This window comes from Ictidomys tridecemlineatus, chromosome 10 (genome assembly GCF_052094955.1).
Source record: "Ictidomys tridecemlineatus isolate mIctTri1 chromosome 10, mIctTri1.hap1, whole genome shotgun sequence".
NCBI classification, from domain to species: domain Eukaryota; kingdom Metazoa; phylum Chordata; class Mammalia; order Rodentia; family Sciuridae; genus Ictidomys; species Ictidomys tridecemlineatus.
In genome coordinates, this window is record NC_135486.1 from 4405099 (window position 1) to 4425469 (window position 20371).

Here is a 20371-nt window from a genome sequence, read left to right on the forward strand (position 1 = left end):
GCGTCTCCGCGTCCTGCATCCGGGCCTCTCTGACGCCGCGGTGCGGGAGGCCCGCGCAGGCGCAGACGGCATCCCCCCCCCCCCGCCAGGTGCGCGTCCCAGCGCACACAAAGGACCAGCCCGCGGCCGTTTCCTAGGAGACTGCAGTCCCGCCTTGCGCCCGGAATTTCCGCGCTAGTCGCCCCTGGCAGAATGTCAGCGCTAGCGGTGAATTTTCCCTCGCGTAGTAACCCGCCAGGTAATTTATAAGGACGCCTTCTGGAAGTACGTTTCCGTGTGTCATTTGCTTCACCGTTGATCTCAAAAAGCAGTTTCGTTTTTCACTGATTTTGACCCTCATTTTTTTTTCTGAATCAAAACAAAATTTTATTTACCCAAGACGTTTGACAAAGGAAATAAGATTTTTATTCCAGTTCAAGTTTATCAGAATGGTCAACTACAATTTTCTCAAATCCTCCTTTAACGTCTTTATGTATAAAAAGGAAGCAAGGCGAATTTGAGATTGTGGTGACAAATGACAGGATTTTAGGAACTATCCATTCCCAGGCAGACATAAGAACTGAAAGTGAAGAAGTGAATTTCCTCAATACAATCTAGAAAGTTCCGATTATTTTAAAATTGTTCATTAATAGAATATCCATCACTGTGTATGACGGAAAGCACACTTTTTCCAAAGAGGAGCAACATAAAATTGAATTTTTTGGTATTCTCCAAATTACAGAGTAAACTAAGTTCAAGGAAAAAAAATTCAGGTTGAAATGGATCACAATTTTTTTTTTTTTTTAGTTGTAGTTGGTCACAATACCTTTTCTTCACTTTTTTTTTTTAATTTTCAGTTGTAGTTGGACACATACCTTTATTTTTTTAATTTTTTTTTTTTAATGTGGTGCTGAGGCTCGAACCCAGGGCCTGGCACGTGCAAGGCGATCACTCTACCTCTGAGCCACAACCCCAGCCCTGGATTACAATATTGAACGCACTTGCTGTTGTATAATTATTGAAGCCAATGTTTCTAACTGCTTCAGAACCCAGGCCAAACACTTGAAAAAGGAAAAAAAAAAAAAAAAAAGATTAGTGTTAAAAGTTGAACAATTTTTTTTGTCTTGGTTCCTTTAGTGAATGTGGAGTTACTACCAAAGCTAGAATTAGATCCTAGGCTGCAAAATCCTAGTTTAATATTTTTCCTTTGACTACTTACCTCAGATTTGTAGATGTTTATGTAAATATTAATTGGATAAAGCAGCATTGTTTTTAATAATCAAAAAGTGGAAACAACCTGATATTCATCAAATGAAAAATGGATTAAATAAATGTGATATATCCATTTGTCACATTCACAGTGCAGTTGTGCCAGGGCAGTGGGGTAGATTGCTGGAAAGGCCAAACAAAGTGCTCAGAGATGGCACGCAACATAGGATTAATTGGAGAAAGCTTACAAGAGATCAGTGACTGCCCCAAGAAGTGTTCAGTGGTGACAGACTAAGCAGCCTCTTGTCCCTTAGAGTTTCACCAAGTAGTGCTTTGTATCTCTCAGGAACTTTTTCCAGTGTCAGCAGGCTGAACAAGTAACTGGATCCTCTCCACAGTGTCTTGGGTTCTTCACTCATCACCTGAGGGTTTTGTATGTCAGACTGCAGAAGCAGTGACATCATGAACATTAGCTTGCTTACTTTGCTTGTCTGAGCATCTTGGAGCACTTGTCCTGGAAAACATGCAAGGAAGTAGCTTTCTATGGATAACACTTAACTTGCCCTAGTTCCCAGTGTCCCTCAAGATGATTTGTATCTGGACTTTCTGACACAGACTTTCTCTTGTGTTCTTAACTTGGCTAGGATTTTGGCAACAAAAAGGGGTCATTCAGGGACATGGTGTTTTACTGTTCCCTTTTCTTTAGGGGCAGTACACCAGTAAATAGGAGTGAAGTACTAGAAGAGGATTCCATGAAGATGGTGAAGTCGGTAGCACCTATCTCCTCACCTAGAAGTGGTCATAGTAGCAGAATCTCTCTCCTGTGACTATTCTGGAACTCTGAAGTCAACTAAGAACTTGCAACCTCTAAGGGAATGAAGTACTGATAGAACAATATGGATGAACCTCAATAACAAATATGATGTTATATGAAAGGAGTGAGTCAGAAAGGACCACATATTGTGTAATTTCCTTTATATAAAATATCTTGAATAGACAAATCTATAGAGACAGAAAATAGATAAGTGATTGCTTTGGGCTGAAGCAGGGGAGTTGTTGGAGGGAAATGGGTGGATGATTACTAGAAGGTGAATTGAATGGCATATGAATTATGTATCAACCAAAAAGATCTTACAAAAAATTAATGAAGAGTAGACCAATGATAACAGGAGAATTGAAAATATAAAAAAATTAATTTTCCAAAACTGATTAACATACAGTTTCTATTTCCGATGTTTAACTTGTGAAATATTTTTTAATTTCTAAGTCTAGTTTCCTGATCTTCAAAATAGAGTATTTTTCTTTAGTATTATGTTTAGCTCAAGAGCTCATGCATGATGTATACAAAATTCTCACCAAATGGTGACTATTTTCACCAAATAGCTTTCCAAAAGATTATTTAAAAATTTATCACTGTCCTTGGAAAAGTGGATCATTCCTTCTACTAAGATACATGTTTCCTAAAAATAGAGACTTGTTTTAGGCATTTCTGTATACTTAGCAATACAGGCATCTAAGTGTCTAAAGCATATTTATTTAGTTCACATGGCTACTAAATTAATATAGTTAATGAATTTTAAAATTAATAAACTATTTTTATGTGAAAAAGTGAATTATTCTTATTTTCCTGAATTTCCTCCTAATACTTTATCAAGAGAGTGGAAGTTATGGAAGGAATTAGCATTTTGATGGTTACAGAGAAGAGAAATTTTTTAAATGAAGCATTTTGGAAAGTGCAGAATTTTGGTAAATGAGGATGATCAGAGGTATCATGAAAGATTTATGTGAAGTGATGATGGAAGTATTGCTAATGACACACTGAAATTTTAGAATTCATCAAGTCAAGATACCCATCTCTCTATAGACACATGTCATTTGATGTCCTCTCCTTGTCCCCTTTAGCATGAGAGCCCTGAGACTGCTCAAGGGAAGAAAATTAAGGAAATGTAAGAACAAGGTGATTTAGGAAAAACCACATACATGAAGAAAAGAAAGTTGCTTGCTATTCAGGGTCTTTCATTTAGACTGGCTTTATGATTTTTAAAGTCAATAAATGGCAATTTCAGTTATAGGCAGTAGAAATGCATTTGAAATTTATGATTCATCAAAGACTGGTATTTTACAAACATAAAATCAGTGTTTATGTAAATAGCACTATACATTTTTCCTTCTATTGTTTAATACTAGTTATACTCTAAAATTGGAATGTATATAATTTAAAATAAGATCCCAGAAGCAGACACTGCCCCAATTTTCTGCATTGTTCATTCATTTTAGAAACAAATAATTGTACAATAAGAGTAGTGAAAAGTTAAGCAGATCTTTTAAAAAGTGATTTTAGTGCCTTTACTTAGAAAAGCCAATATTGAACTGAGTAACAAAAAAAAGTTGAATTGAGAAGACATAGCCATACATGTCTCCTATAAAACTGTTCCAGATAGTATATTTTACATAAACCATTCAGATTCAGCAGTCAAAATTTAAGTAACTTAGCAAATAATTGTTCAGCACTTACATGCTGGACACTATTCTATATACTTGGAATACATCAGTGAATTCATCTATCCCTTGCAAATCAGTTACCTTAACTACCCAGAATCCAATTGTAAAAAAAAATGTGCAAAAGATTTGAAAACAATGGTATTTAAAAACTTATGAGGGCCTGGGGTTGTGTGTGTGGCTTAGTGGTAGAGCGCTTGTCTAGCATGTGTGAGGCACTGGGTTTGATCCTCAGCACTACATAAATAAGTAAACAAAGTAAAGGTATTGTGTCTATCTAGAACTTAATTTGTTAAAAAAAAAAGCTTATGAGTCTTTCATACTCTTTTGGCTTAGTTTTTTCTTATTAGCTTAAATATCTGCCCAGAAATTGGAATGTGATAATTGGAAAGAAAGGGAACTAAAAGAGATGAGAGGTTTGAATTTGTCATTCAAACATCTGAATTTTGCACCTATACATTCTACCTTTGATGCTTATTCATTTACAGATCACAGGGCTTTACAACTGTGATGTATTAGAAACTGATACATTAACAATGAGATAGGTTATGAATTTAAAAAGTTGTTCAGTAATACAGGGAATATTGTTTTTAAAAAGCCAAAACAAAAGTAATTAGGGCAGTTAGAGTGTAATCATTTTCCTGTGTTCAGTAGATTTGTTCAGCACTTTTTTCATGTGCTCAGCTGTTCCGCACTATGTGCAGATCCTAGTTTAAAGGGATTCTTTGCTGTGGGGCTCTAGCTTACTCTGTAAGTGATCAGTGGGTAATAGAAGAATTTAATGGAAAGACACTAGCATGGAAAATAAACCAAATGAGTTTAGCCTTTCAATAAGCCACAACCATAATTTGCTTTTGAAATTGATGATTGTGATGTTACTTTACCTGATAATTACTCTTTGAAAATATCTACCCATCTAGCTGAACACAAATAAGTACTATCCGTTCAGCCATCCTGCAGGTCTAGCTTTTTTCAGTGCAGAATAACAGCAAAAGTTACCCTTTCTTGTTATCCATACATAAGCATTAAACATTAAAGGCAAAAAATAATTAAAGAGGGAAGCTAAACTACCAAGACTCCACAGAAGGTATACAAATAGTATTTATGACTACAAGGAGATCAACCCTGTCTTCTGTTCCTGTGCTGTGCAAAGAATACCTGACTCAGGTACATCTAACAAATGTTCTTTAGTTGGCTCTATTGCTATAAAAATGCTTTTAAATTAATAGTCCCTATATATTTATATTCACCTGTATTCTTTACTGTTAATAACATTATGGAATGAAAGTACATTTTGATTTATTGAATGAAAGTACATTTTGATTTATTGACAGCTATCGACAGTTATAAAATTGCATATGTTTAAATATATACTTAGTATATTCCCAAAGGGATTTGAGACTACTTGTAATATCCTAGGTAAAACAAGCCTGTTGTTGGTCACTTAGACAATTTTCCACCAGGGACACTTTCTCTGACATATGGTCTCTTCACTAGTTTAGCCCAAGATAGTGGCAAAGCTTTCCAGGTAGCCGTTTCTCAGGGAGTGCTGATCAACAGTTCAAGGCCCATGCTTGACAACGCTCCCAAGACTCCGGAAGTTGGTCCTCTAGGTTTCTGGCATCAGGAACAGAATGGTGATGGTGATGCATGCAGTTTGGAATATTAAAAACAAACAGCAAAAGGAGCTGAGGAGGTAGAAGATGGAACAATATCATATAATTGAGCAAAATTAAGGGGTTCAAATATTTAAGAATTAGTTTTTATTATATTTCAGTATTGGGAGCAGAAGGATGAATTTTCTTAGCTGTGAAGTTTTGCCCCGAAAAGGTAAGATTTTTCTTTGGCAAATGGCTCTTGCCCCATTTCATTCATTTATTTAAAGGAAGACAATTTGGTAATAAGCGAATTCGGAGGGTAATTTGGATGGATGGCCTGTACATTTAGAATGTCACGGAGAGCCACTGACCACCTTTCCAATATCTGACATTCACCCTAGGGCTCAATGTGGGTTTCTTTTTCTTTTTTCCTTTTGAGGAGTTGCAGACAGCAGAGAGCACGCAGGCCGGCTCTGCTCTCCAGAGCCCGAAGTCCCCACTGGGCTACCAGGGGACGCTACCGCGCAGGCGCGGGGCGCTGCACCTGCTCCTCGGCGGCCGCCCCGCGGAGCGCAGGGTCTGCAGCGCCGCCTCGGGGTTTGTGCCGCTTCTCACTCCACTCCTACAACCAGGACCCCACGCCTCTCCTGTCTGCCGCCTGCCCACCGTACTAGGTGAGCCGGTCCGCACACCCTCTGACCACTGCTCTTCCCGCCTGGCGTTCTTCCTCGCTCGAGCTTTTTCCTGAGCGGGATCTACTGCCCGCACGCAGCTCTCTCCCACTGCGGACTCGTTGGCGGGACTTCGCGGGCGGAAGTGACTATCAGCTTTCACAGTAGAGAAGGGATCAGAATCTTGGCTTTTCTGCTTCACAGATGTGTGATCTTGGGTAGGTTAAATTTTCTAAGTCACCGTGAAATATGGGCACATTCTATAATGTTAATTTAGCAGCATGACACTTGTCCTATTTTTGTTTCCATTGCTATAAGTCACAAAGTCCTTCCTCATAGACACAGCCAATTACAATGGCAATTCAACTGGCAATTTTAGGTATCTCTATAAAATTAATCTGTCCACAGCTGCCAGAACTTTCTTTATTCCTTGCTACCTATTATATAAAACCCACTCTCCCGCCCCGCATTTTATGACCCTCATACCTTTACAGTTATGGGCCTTTCCCCACCTTTTCCTAATTTGTTAAAATCCTACTAACTGTGCATGGCAAGCTTAAATTCCACCTCCTTCAGGAACCACTTTTGATGTTGCCAGTGCCCTTGCTCTCTTCCTGACCCAAGCCTTTTCATTATTATGGTACCTGTCAGATTGTCTTGGATTGCAGTCTTGTTATTCTTTCTACAACTTTTCCAGTCACACATTTCAAGTTCTGTGGAGGCAGGAACCATGACTTTTTCATCTTTGTATTAACATAAGTGCTTCAAAATATGAATAAAAAAGAAGGGAGGTGGGTTTAAAAGCTTATGATTTACATTTTGATTGCAACTAAACTTGAGAGTGCAATTCTGAAATTAGCTAAAAACTAACTGTAAACAAAGTAAAGGGAAATGAGTTCACTTCCCAATCTCCTACTTAGTGCCTGTGGTGACAGTGATTTCAAATGTGTTCTCTCATTTCCTCACAACAACCCTGAAGTATCATCTCACAGATAGGAAATTTGAGGATAAAAACAATGACTTTCCTAACATGTCAAACCCAAATTGCAAACCTAATATTTTAAATCCTTCTGACAGCATTATTTACTGAAGTTAAGCAGAGGAATTATTACAATTTCCTTTTCAGGAATCAAAGATGATTTCCACAAATATCCTTCCTGAAGTATAATATGCTAAAATGTTAGTTGTAGGAAAGATGTTATAAATCAAACACATGGCTATGTTTTTCTATCATTCAAACATAGTACCTTGAATAAAGCATCTGGTGGACTAGAGATCAGTGATAGACATTTTAATGTTTCATGATGTTCTTTTTAAATAATTGCAGATAGCTGAATTCATCAAATGCCATTTATATAATTCAGTATTCACATAGCACCCAAATGTGTTTTGCAACAAAGGACAAAAACAAGACATGGTCCCTGCTCAGAAGGTTCATAATCTGAAAGATAATATGATACTGAGGATGAATCTATAGGAACAGAAAAAACAGTTTTTAAAATGTTTTTGTTTTTGGCACAACAGTTTTCCAGTCTTCAGTGATAATCAATGGAATCCCTTCAGTGGGTTTTAGAATAGGATATTAAACAAAAGTACTCTTTTGTGAGTACTGAAAGAAAAAACTGATTTGGTTTCTAGGATATGATAAATGATTCTTAACCAATGGCAAGAAGCTACATCTCTGAATATCAGAATATTTGGGGGTAGAACAAAGAGGCTAAGGAGTTTTAAAACAAGATGATATTTTCAGCCCTTGCGCTGATATAATTTTGTTTATTTAAAAAATTTGGTTAACATTAAAAGGGAGTGTAGGTCTACATTTTCTATAGGGAAGAATGCTTTAAAAAGAGAGATGAGAGTTGCCAAGATGAAGATTAAGAAAAATCAACAATGCAATGTTGATTGTTGTTTTTTCTGGTGGTGCAGTGCCAGAAAAAAATGATGAAAACTGAAACAAGGGGAAAGAGTAAGATCACAAAACAATGGAAGAATTAACAGGGTGATGAAAGGTTAACTATAAGGTCAGAAGAGGGGGAGGATTAATATAAACTTTGTCCTAGAAAAAAGTAAAAGATTTAAATATGTAATGTAAAGCTCCTATTGAAGCAGAAGATAAATTTTAAATGATCTTGATTAAGAAGGGAAAATATACTTTAAAATATTTATTTAATAAAAATAATTTTATAATCTATACAGATTTGAATAAAAAGTACAATGAATTATTTTCGCTTCTTCGCAAAACTGTATACAGTACAACCAGCACATTGGGTTTAGCATTCTACAAATATGGCCACACTAAGATATGAACATATTTTTGTCTTAAATAGGTAAAGGCTCAGATTAGGTGCCACAAACTGTGAATTAAATACCAGGGAAATATTGCTTTGGTAACATGAACAAATTGATTGTACCACAGTCCATTTTATTTACAAAATTAAATAAAATTCCTCAAACACTACCTTCCTACTTGTTTGGGGATAAACAATTCCCTATAAAGCAAAAAGGAAGCAGAGCAAAAAATCAAAAAATAACATTGCAGGTTGCTACCTTTATGACATCACTTACCCATCCCTTCATTGTCAGAGTTGTTTTCCTTTCCCTTGATTGTTAAGGAAGTGAATAGAAATGATCTTTTTTTATCCCCATCCATTTGCTTCTGGGATTCCTACTTAAATCATACAAACATACCAATTTTGCAATCTTGACAATATTATTAATGCTGTTTAGCTGTGTTGTTCTTAAAGTTAACACGTCAGCTAAAAGTGTGTACCTAGATTCTTTTTCACAATAAGGCAACAAAGTTGGCTTTAAAATAGTGTTCATGTCTCTCAAATATTAGCAGCCCCTTGGGAGATTGACTTGAGAGTTAAATACATACAGAACAACTTTTTTCTTCCAAGTAACTTGGAATCACTAGTAACTTTTAACTTAAACAAATATTCAAGATGATCTGCCTTTAGAAACAAAGGCAGACCCAAGTTACAAAATGGAGGAACCAAATCTAACCTAGTTCCTGCCCACTGAAATAATTAAAAAGAGGCTCAGTTTATGGAAGAAGGCCTTGGAAAAATCTAACTCCTACTGACATCTTTATCTCAGATATAAAGTAAAAATGATATAAAAGCTATAAATGCAAGGAAGTTATTTTAAAGAAAAAAGACTTACTTGTTTGTTTGTTTTTGGTTTTTTTTTGGAAAAAAAAAGGGAATTAAAAAACAAGATGGATTAGTTGTATCTTTAACCCACATATGAGTTTTTCATCATGGAATTAATAGTCCTTCATACTGAATTACAAAAGACAAACAAACCTATTGATTATGTCTCTTCATTTAGATTACTAGCAAGCTTGAAACTTGTCTTCTTTTCTAAGTGAGCTTCTCTGGGAAGCATATGAATAATGCAAAAAATGGACTTCTAAAGAGTTTTCAAATACATAATGGTCAAGATAGGAACCAAAAACATTAATACAATGAATTTTTAAAAATAACTTAAAAATGAGAACACATACTCCTTACAGGACAGAACATTAAACCAGAGCAAATATTGCCAGTGATAGAACAACTGTCATCTGTAGAAACAAATGAGTAACTCAGAGATTAGAATGAAGTTGAATAGAGGCAGGTGCTGATAGGACATATTTTTCTCAAGGTTTGTAACATCGTGTGGCTTCTTTGAAGCCCTGTCCCACCAGGCCAAATGTCCAGCTAGTGGATACAGAGGTGCATGTGACCTATACAACACCAAACTCATTTGCTAATTAAGTATATAACACATGTGCTGCTTGACTGCTTTTGATTACTTACTTAGTTTTCAAAATCAAATTCACTTCTGAATCAGAAAAAAGTCATCCTTAAATTAGCTCTCAAAAATAATCCATAAATTAAACTTCACTACTGGCTCCTCTCAACAGGACCATAATACTCCAGTAATATAAGGTGTTAGTTAAGTGGCTGCTTTGAAGCCATGAAATATGCATATTCATAAATATTTGCCTAAACCTTAAAAAATTAAATACATCCAGGCAGTTGCTATGCAGAGTTCTTGCCATAAGCAGCAGCCCATTCAGCAGTTTATTATGAAGCAGTTACTGCAGAACTTGATTCTTGATCTTCCTGCTTTCTGTATTTCTTGATAACACTGACTGCACCATTTACCAGGAAAACCACAGCAATGAATGCAAAATAACTGGCGTAGATCAGGAACTAAAAAGGAAAAAAAGTAGCAATTTGCATAATTATTAGAGATGAGCTGTTTCATTTCAAGTTTGTGAGTATATCATATATAATTAAAGGTATATTCAGAGTTTCTCAATACAACTTCAAAAATTGCATGCTTACACCATGTGCCAGGCATTAAAGACACAAAGCAGCAGCCTAGCATGGCAGTTCTTAATTCTGACTTCATTCCTTACTAGCTTTGTGACCCTGAATGAGATGCTTAACCATTGAGCCTTGACTTCTTCATTTACAAAATGGAGTTCATACCAATTGCTATGTCATAGGTCTATTGGGAGAAGCCAATAAAATGTAGAAATTTATTAGCGTATTACTGCTGTTAATAATATTGTTTTAGCTGATGTGGTGGTGCACTCTCATAATCCCAGCTAGAATGTTGAGGCAGGAAGACTGATAGTTCCAGGGAACCGTGAAAATTACATGAGACTTTGCTTCAGGAAAAAAAAAAAAAAGGTGGACACTGGGATGTAGCTCAAGTGGTAGAGCCTTTACCTAGCATTGTGACCCTGGGTCTAATCCCCAGTACTACAGACACACACATAAAAGGAATAATATTATTTTTATTGTTGTTGCTGCTATTATTCTTATTCTTGTTATTCTTATTCTTGTTTATGTTATGCTTTGGATCTGAATGTCCCCCAGAAGCTCACATGTTGAAGGCTTGGTCCCCAGGCTACAGTATTCTGAGGTAGGGCTTCTGGGAAATGATTGGATCATGGGGGTTCTGACTTCATCAGTGAATTAATCCTCTGATGGATTCATAATTTGATGGCATTACTGGGAGGTGATGGAAATAAGGAGGTAGGACATAGTTAAAAAGAGTGGGTTATGGGAGGTAATGTACTCTGGGGGACTATCTCTTGTCCCTGGCCCCTTCCTTTCTGGCTTACTCTCTGCTTTCTGGCTACCATGAGATAAACAGCTTTCTTCAGCCACACCCTTCCACATGATTTTTCTGCTTCACCTCAAACCTAACAGCAAAGTAAAAATAAAGCTTTTCCCAGATAAGCTGATTCCATCAGATATCTTGTCACAGTGATGAAAAGTAGGTATCCTCAAACTGAAGATCAAGTTCTAAAGATCAAGAACTTCCATTCTTTTCCAGAAGAAGGCAGTAGTAATAGGATTACTTTTTATAAGACTCTTCCCTAAAGCAACTTTATAATGTGATTTTATATTTTACCAAAATCATCATCATTTAATTCTTAAAATAACTTACTAAATACTTATAAATTGGTTCAAAGGCACAATAAGAGTATGGCCTTAAATCTCTGAGCCAACTTCATTTAAATTTGGATATATTTCCAATAGGAAGCCTGTTAACTAATCATGGCAGTTAGTTTCAGCATAGTACACAAAATTCTATCATTCCACAAGTTTAAATCCACATTTCTACAAGGATGTGCTATCAAATTTCTACTTTAAATGTCAGCCATATGTTCTTCAACTGTTATAGGCTGTAACTCTTCCTTACCAAATAGGATGACAGGAATTTAGTTTTCTTCTATTCTCCATCCCAAAGTAGGTTTTAGGGTTAGACACTGGTTAAAATCCTAGCTCTTCCATACACTGATTGTGTGATCTTAAATCACTTGACATCTCTCAGACTTATTTCTTGATATCCATTCCTGACAACCACCTTGAAAATTCTATATAAAGCATCTGGCACATACAGGATACTAAATGCACAGTACCCATTATCATTATCTCTCCTTTAGACCTCTTTAATTAAAAAAAAAAATAAAGTTAATTATTGCTAACATGTTGGGTCTTTGTGTCCTAAGAAAACTAATATGTAAATATGAAATGCTGGATAGTATTTATGGAGGTAATAATGGGGACATTTATGGAGGGAATAATGGAGAAGGAATCATTTGGGCTGAGCTGGGCTGAGACTGGGGATAGACACTTCTTGATTCAGTTGCCTACTGTAATAAAGTACAGAGCAAATGCTAACTACAAGTTCACAATACATGAAGGCATACACAAGTATACAATTCCTGAACAAACAAAGGTATTCATATTGTCTTTGTGTGTCTATGCAGGTGTTTTCTCAATAGGTCATGTTAAGAATCAAAATGCTGTTTGTCCACTGCAAGTCATTCCATTGGTATTTGGTTGAGGGCTGTGAGATAATGAGGTATGTCATCTTAACCATGAGATATACTATTCCAGGCATCAATTAAGAAGGGGCTGGGGTGGCTGGGGTTGCACTCAATGGTAGAGTGCTCACCTAAGCACCACATAAAATAAATAAATAAAGTAAAGGTATTGTGTCCAACTACAACTAAAATTTTTTTTAAAAAAGAAGGGGTTGGGGCTCAGTCATAGGGTATTCACTTAGCATGTGAGGCACTGGGTTCCATCCTCAATACCACATAAAAATAAATAAATAAAGTCATTGTGTTCATCTACAACTAAAGAAAAATATTTTTTAAAAAGGGGGCAGGGAGCTGGGGTTATAGGTCAGTGGGAGAGCATCTGCATAGTATGTGTGAGGCCCTGAGTTCGATCTCCAGCCCCACAAAAAGAAAGAAGGACTAAGCCCAGAAGGAATCAATAATACGTCTCAGTTGAAATAGTCCCTTTAGGCTAGTTATACTGAAGAATGCTCTAGGGCCTCATCTAAAAGATGATGATGATCTCAACATCCTCCACATAAAAGAACTAAGGACAAGGAGGTAACTGGAGGAACAAGTTTTTTGGCTTTGTTTTCATGAAGTATGTTCTACTTCTGTCACCCTGATCACATCAGACCATCTTTAATGCCAAAGGAGAGATCTTACCTGAGTCTCAATTTGTAGGCCAAGGCCACTGGCATCTACCACAATCAGCGTGAGCAGAGTCTGCAGTACAAGGGCAATGAAGGTATTTACACCAAACACTAGGGCATAGCGTTCCATGCTGAGGTTTGCAGCAATCTGAAAACTTTTTTAAAACAGTAAAAGGAGAATTAATAGACAAGAACTGCTTCCTGGATAATTATAATCTTTAACTATGAGAAATAGCTCCTTCTTTCCATGTCAGTTCTCTTCCCAATCAAATGAAAAAATTTTGTTGCTGAATAATGTAAATTCCATGCAAAGATCTAAAAATAGTAGGAATATACAAAAAGGGAATAATCAAATCTTGTCTACATGCTTCCTGAAAAGAAAAACTGATAATGCACATACGGTATGATGCTGCCTCCCACTTATCTTTTAACTACAAATCTGAATTTCTTGGTTTGGGAAGCAATCAAAAAATTTTTAATTCTGTCACATATTTTCCTTACACTGCTTTTAAAGCCAAAATACATACGTTGCTATTGTGATGAGTAACATGTAGATGGTTCTGAAGACAACATAGGATGCATAGCACATCCAAATATCACCCACAGTGTCCATGATATACACTGCAGCAGCAATCAGGAGAGAGCACAAAGATAGTGTCATTTCTCCCCAAGTTGACCAGGATATTTTTATATAACCAACCATAAACACAGCAATAGCACCTATAAAACAAGAAGACAATAATCTAGTTATTGAACTTTATTGAACACATTTCAATAAATTAAAATTAAATTATATTTTAATTTATCAAATTTTACAAATCAGCCAGCTCAAGATTAATGGAGGCCTTGAAACTCAGGCAGAGAATTTTGGACTTGATGGAATAAACAACATGGAGCAACTGAGAAATGACAATAGACTAACTTAGGAAAAGTGTCAGAGAGAACCAGGTTTCTAGTTTGACAACAGTGCAGCATACATATTGTCTCCTTCAAACCAAGGTGCAATCTAGTATATATGAAAGGGCCTGCTATCCTTTTGGTAAGATAATGATGCTGAGAGCTAAAATATATGGAGTGCTTTCCCAGGCACCATTAATAAGTGTTTACAGATATCACATAAAACCTTCCAATGACGTCTAAGTAGGGCAACAAATAAGAAAGAGACAATGGAATTATAATGTGAAGGGCACAGACTCTAAAGCTATACCTAAGCTCAAATCTTGACTTGATCTTACTGCTTGCCATATATGCAACTGTAGGCAAGTTACCAACCTACTGTACCAGGTTTCCATTGTAAAATAGTGATAATAAATGCATCTATCTCGGGAATGGTGTGAAACTGAATTACTATATGTAGAACATTAGGATACTAGAATAGCACCTAGCACATATTAAACTCAAGTGACATTAGCTATTATTGAATATTGCTACTTAAATTTCACATCAAGTGATAAAAACAAAGATAGTGAGAAACTTGGATAAACAAAGAAAACAATTCTGAAAATTATTTATCAGCTTTCCCTGAAGCTTATAAAAAAATTCAGGTTTGTCAGTCATAGTCCCCCACCACTTGAGCCCTTCTAAGTTCTCCTACATAAATCAGAACTCAAAATAAGGGGTCTTCAAATTTGGGAGGGGGGACTAAAACCAATCACAAGTGGCTTAACTACCAGTTAAGCCCTTACTGCCATCCTGCACTACTTGCCCAGTAAGGTTGAAACGGCCTCCACGCCACCGTTGTAGATTGCAGCATGGCGAGAAGACATCACCTTCTCCCATAGGCCCTGTGTGTAGTTCACAACTTGAAAATAGCCACAGGTGGAGAGGGCCCACCACACAGACCAGCAGAGTAGAGGGCGGGAAGAGTAGCAGATCAAGAAGTCATTCCACAGCACCTTCAGCACAAGGAGACGATCTGCCCTGGGCTCCTATGAAGCAAGAGAAAACAGCTCAAACACTCTGATGGAAATTGTACAGAAGGCAACGACAGAGACTGGATTTTCTATTTAACAGACTTCTTCTTTTTCCTTGTAAAAACAAACTTCTTATTTTATATAAATAAATAAGTAAACAAACTTATTAGTAATTACATTTATCCCTGGTAGGGAAGTTCACTCTATAATCTCACAAATGACTATCTAAAGTAAAGGCACAATGTCTAATGATAACATTAATAACAGTAATTAACATTCACTAAGTACATACTAGATATACTTATTTAAGAGCTTTCTACTGCCTCATTTAATACTCAAAAATAATAGATACATGACATGAATAAGGAAACTGTCTCACATAATTAAATAACTTGCCCAAGAAGTATTAGAACTAGGATTTGCACTTAACTTCTTGATCTTCAAAACCTACTACACCCTGCTGCCAGAAATCTTACGTAAACTCTGAAGTATTAATGATATCCCAGTCCATATGCTAAAGTAGTAGTTTTGTGTGAATTATTCATGTGTGTGTTGTGAGAAGAGAGAGACTATGTGTAAGAATAGTGGGAAGGGAATCTAGGGCCTAATACATGCTAGCTAAGTGCTCTACCACTGAGCTACAATCTCATCCCCTAAATTGTTATTATTTTTTAATATTTGTTTTATTTGTAGTTGGACACAATACCTTTATTTTATTTATTTTTATATGGTGCTGAGGATTGAACCCAGGGCCTCACACGTGTGAGGTGAGCACTCTACCACTGAGCCACAAACCCAGCCCCCCTTAATTATTTTTGATGAAGAACTCAAAATATATCAGGTCCAGTTATAAGGCGAGCACCTCAGTCCAGTTCTGATCATGAAAGAAAACCACTGGCTTTGGTGATGCCTCTTTCTGCAATATTACCAACCTTGACCCCAAAGCAAAAGGCTCTGAGAAGAACTCACAAATAACTTGTGGACTGGACTATCACTTTGACTCATCCTACCTCACTCTTCCTTTCTATAAAATCAAAATAAAACTACTCACTCTTCAATATTTCATACAACTATAATTTACTGTTTAATTATGGCTTAATTAAATGGTCTACAATCTCCAGTATCCATCCACAGTCTGACTTTCCTTCAGGCTTGCCCAAGAAAAACAGCAGTATTTTCAGGCCAGTCAGAACAGCTTCCAAGCAACACAGCAGCCTGATATGGGATCAGCAGCAGAGCCTAGGATATCACAGAAGTGACCTGAATCCTAATTTTCATCGCACTATAGCCAACCTGACAGACTGACAATGGTGTCAGCCCCGTGAAAGATTTTATGGATCAAAGTATAGAGAGAAGTGGATCTCATGAGTGCTCTTAAATTATGTTCAGGAGCATTACAGGAGCATTATCTGTGCAATTCTGCATAAATTGCTAATTTCTGATTCTAATGCTTATCTCTACAGTGAGAGGGCTGATGAGATCTAGTCCCTTTTAATATGCTCTGATTGTTCTAGGATCTGTGCTCAGAATCAACTCTAACCAAATTTTACAACTCTTCAGCATATAAAAATATGTCATTTCACACATCTATAAGAAATTTCAAGTTGGTCTAGGACAGAATTTTTTAAACCATAGGTCACAATTCATCAGTAGGTAAAATATGAATTTAGTGAGCAGTGACCTGAATTATAAAAAAAATAAATAGAATGGAATGTATCAGTATAAAGTATAATGTTGCAAAGATTTTTTTTGTTATACATAAAATATATGTGTGTATACTGGTTGCTATGTAAAATATCATTCCTGTTTCTTATTCACATTCAAAAAACTTGGTCTGTAAATATCTATAAAATCTTTAGAATTATGGTTTTGTAAATATTTAAATTATACACTTACGCCTACCCTGCAAGAAGCCTTGGGTTTGAGACCAACCACTGCAAAAATTAAAAAACAAAATATATTTTTTATGTATTATACGTAAGTATATATAGTCAGCCAAATCCATTTTAAAACATTTGGAACAGACAAAAAGAGTTATTTTATTTGTTTCTATTATATGAGACCTATTAAATGATTATATATACTTGCCTCCCCCAGCAACCCTTTGTTGATTTTCCAGTGTCAGCTAACAAATTCTGATGGAATCAGCATTTCATCGATATTCAATCCCTGGTCATTTTGGCCAAATGTGGCTGTAGGTTCCCTAGTGATCAAGGGTGAGTCTCATGATGAGTATCAACCAGGCTCTAGAGGGTGCCTCAGGCTCCTAGTGACAATAACCTAAACTCCAGCTAATAACCTGAGATGAAGAATGGGGTAGGAAAAGGAGAGAATTTTCAATAAGGATATGAGACCATTTTTTAAACTACTGGGTAAACTCTAGGTACAATGCAGACTTTGTTCATGGTGGTTCTTTATTCTCATTTAGTCTACACAACTTTCAGAGCTCAGTATTAAGTCTGCCAGAGCCCACATGCAAAGCTGGAATGTTAATAGGCTTATTTCCAAGTATGTCCCAGAAAAACTAAAACTAATTCAGTGTGGATGCAATGAAACTTGCCCCTTATAGTTTATAATGTGATAGAGGGGGTTAAAAAAAACTGGAGAGGCAGTTCATCTTCCTGGAAAGACAGAATGAGTAGATGAATTATTTTAAATGTCATCTCTCTTTCTTTATAATCGCACTTCAAGTATTTATTGCATTTTTTGTGTGTATATGTACATCTTCATACATGTACTTGGAGTAATGACGTCCATCATCTTTCCTACCTACCTATCTCCTCCCTTCCCCTTCCTCCCCTTTGCCCTATCTAAAGTTCCTCCATTTCTCCCATGCTCCCCCAACCCATCCCATATGGATCAGCATTTTCATATCAGAGAAAACATTAGGCATTTGGCTTTGGGGGATTGGCTTAACTTCACTTAGCATAATATTCTCCAACTCCATCCATTTACCTGCAAATGCCATGATTTTATTCTCCTTTAATGCTGAGTAATATACCAATGTGAGTATACACCACAGTTTCTTTATCCATTCATCTACTAAAGGGCATCTAGGCTGGCTCCACAGTTTGCTATTGTGAATTGTGCTGCTATAAACATTGATGCGGCTGTGTTAATATATTATGCTGTTTTTAAGTCCTTTGGGTATAAACCGAGGAGTGGGTCAAAGGGTGATTCCATTCTAAGTTTTCCAAGGAATCTCCATACTGCTTTCCATATTGGTTGCACCAATTTGCAGTCCCACCAGCAATGTATGAGTGTGCCTTTCACCCCACATCCTTGCCAACATTTACTGTTGTTTGTATTCTTAATACCTGCCATCTGACTGGAGTGAGATGAAACCTTAGAGTAGTTTTGATTTGCATTTTTCTAATTGCTAGAGATGTTGAACATTTTTTCATATATTTGTTGACTGACTATATCATTTTCTGAGAAGTGTCTATTCAGTTCCTTGGGTCATTTATTGATTGGGTTATTTATTGTTTTGGTGTTAAGATTTCTGAGTTCTTTATATATCCTAGAGATTAGGACTCTATCTGAAATGTGTGTGGTAAAAATTTGTTCCCATTGTGTAGGCTCTCTATTCACCTCACTGAAAATTTCTTTTGCTAAGAAGCAGCTTTTTACTTTGAACCCATCTCATTTATTGATTCTTGATTTTATTTCTTGTGCTATATAGGAGTCTTATTAAGGAAGTGGGGGCCTAAGCCAACAAGAAGATTTGGACCTACTTTTTATTCTATTAGGTGCAGGGTCTCTGGTTTAATTCCTAGGTCCTGGATCTACTTTGAGTTGAGTCTTATGCATGGGGAGATATAGGGGCTTAATTTCATTTTGTTGCATATGGATTTCCAGTTTTCCCAGCACAATTTGTTGAAGAAACCCTTTCTCCAAAAATGTTTTTGGTGCCTTTGTTTAATACAAAATAATTGTATTTATGTGGGTTTGTCTCTGTGTCCTCTATTCTGTACCATTGGTCTACAAGTCTATTTTGGTGCAAATACCATGTTATTTTTTGTTCCTATTGCTCTGTAGTATAGTTTAAGGTCTGGTATTATGATGCCACCTGCTTCACTCTTCTTGCTAAGGATTGCTTTGGCTATTCTGAGTCTCTTATTTTTCCAGATGAATTTCGTGACTGCTTTTTCTATTTCTATGAGGAATGTCATTGGGATTGAAATTGCATTAAATTTGTATAGTGCTTTTGGTAGTATGGTCGTTTTGACAATATTAATTCCGCCTATCCAAGAACAAGGAAGATCTTTCCATCTCTTAAGGTCTTGTTTAATTTCTTTCTTTAGCATTCTGTGATTTTCATTTTAGAGGTCTTTCACTTCTTTTGTTGATTCCCAAGTTTTTTTTTTGTTTGTTTGTTTTGTTGAAGCTATTGTAAATGGGGTAGTTTTCCTAATTTCCTTTTCAAAGGATTTGTCTCTGATGAACAGAAATGCTAGTTTCAAGAACTATGTTAAATAGAAGAGGTGAAAGAGGGCATCCCTGTCTTGTTCCAGTTTTTAGAGGGAATGCTTTCAATTTTTCTTCATTTAGAATGATGTTGGCCTGGGGCTTAGCATAGATAGCTTTTACAATGTTGAGATATGTTCCTGTTATCCCTAGTTTTTATAGTGTTTTGAACATGAAGCATGCTGTATTTTGCAGAATGCTTTTTTTTGCATCTATTGAGATGATCATATGATTCTTATCTTTAAGTCTTTTGATGTGATGAATTACATTTATTGATTTCCGTATGTTGAACCAACCTTGCATCCCTGGGATGAATCCCACTTGATCATGGTGCACAATCTTTTCAATATGTTTTTGTATTCAATTTGCCAAAATTTTATTGAGAATTTTTACATTTATGTTCATTAGAGATATTGGTCTGAAGTTTTCTTTCTTTGATGTGTCTTTGTCTAGTTTTGGAATTAGGGTGATACTGGCCTCATAGAATGAGTTTGGAAATGTTCCCTCTTTTTCTATTTCATGAGATAATTTGAGGAGTACTGGTTCTTTGAAGGACTTGTGTATCCATCTAGTCCTGGGCTTTTTGTGTTTAGTAGGCTTCTGATGGCATCTTCTTGCTTGAAATTATCTGTTTGACTTGTAAATATCATCCTGATGCAATTTGGGCAAATCATATGACTCTAGAAATTTACTGATGCCTTTGATATTTTCTATTTTATTGGAGTAAAATTTTCAAAATAATTTCTAATTATCTTCTGTATATCTGTAGTGTTGTCATGATACTTCCTTTATAATCACGAATGTTAGTAATTTGAGTTTTCTATCGCCTTCTCTTTGTTAGCATCGCTAAGGGTTTATCAATTTTATTTAGTTTTTCAAAGAACCAACTTTTTGTTTTGTCAATTTTTTTCAGTTATTTCCTTAGTTTCAATTTCATTGATTTCAACTCTGATATTAAGTATTTCCTGTCTTCTACTGCTATGGGTGTTGATTTGATGTTCTTTTTCAAGGGCTTTGAGATGTAATG

General features: G+C 36.2%; 2 protein-coding genes across 2 annotated transcripts in view; one reads left to right on the forward strand and one right to left on the reverse strand.

The window, feature by feature from the left end:
* Positions 1-6: 6 nt before the first annotated feature.
* The window catches only part of LOC120887589 (uncharacterized), a 34997-nt gene continuing 14632 nt past the window's right edge, over positions 7-20371 (forward strand). Inside the window, exons 1-2 of the mRNA XM_078022279.1 lie at positions 7-238; positions 5725-5959. Coding sequence (XP_077878405.1) covers positions 193-238; positions 5725-5959 — 281 coding nt within the window. The 5' untranslated portion in view covers positions 7-192. The remainder of the gene's footprint in view (positions 239-5724; positions 5960-20371) is intronic.
* Slc19a2 (solute carrier family 19 member 2) overlaps positions 8104-20371 on the reverse strand; it is a 30132-nt gene continuing 17864 nt past the window's right edge. The window contains exons 3-6 of the mRNA XM_005319830.5: positions 14670-14892; positions 13492-13684; positions 12978-13119; positions 8104-10158 (exon numbers count right to left, since the gene is read on the reverse strand). Coding sequence (XP_005319887.2) covers positions 10030-10158; positions 12978-13119; positions 13492-13684; positions 14670-14892 — 687 coding nt within the window. The 3' untranslated portion in view covers positions 8104-10029. The remainder of the gene's footprint in view (positions 10159-12977; positions 13120-13491; positions 13685-14669; positions 14893-20371) is intronic.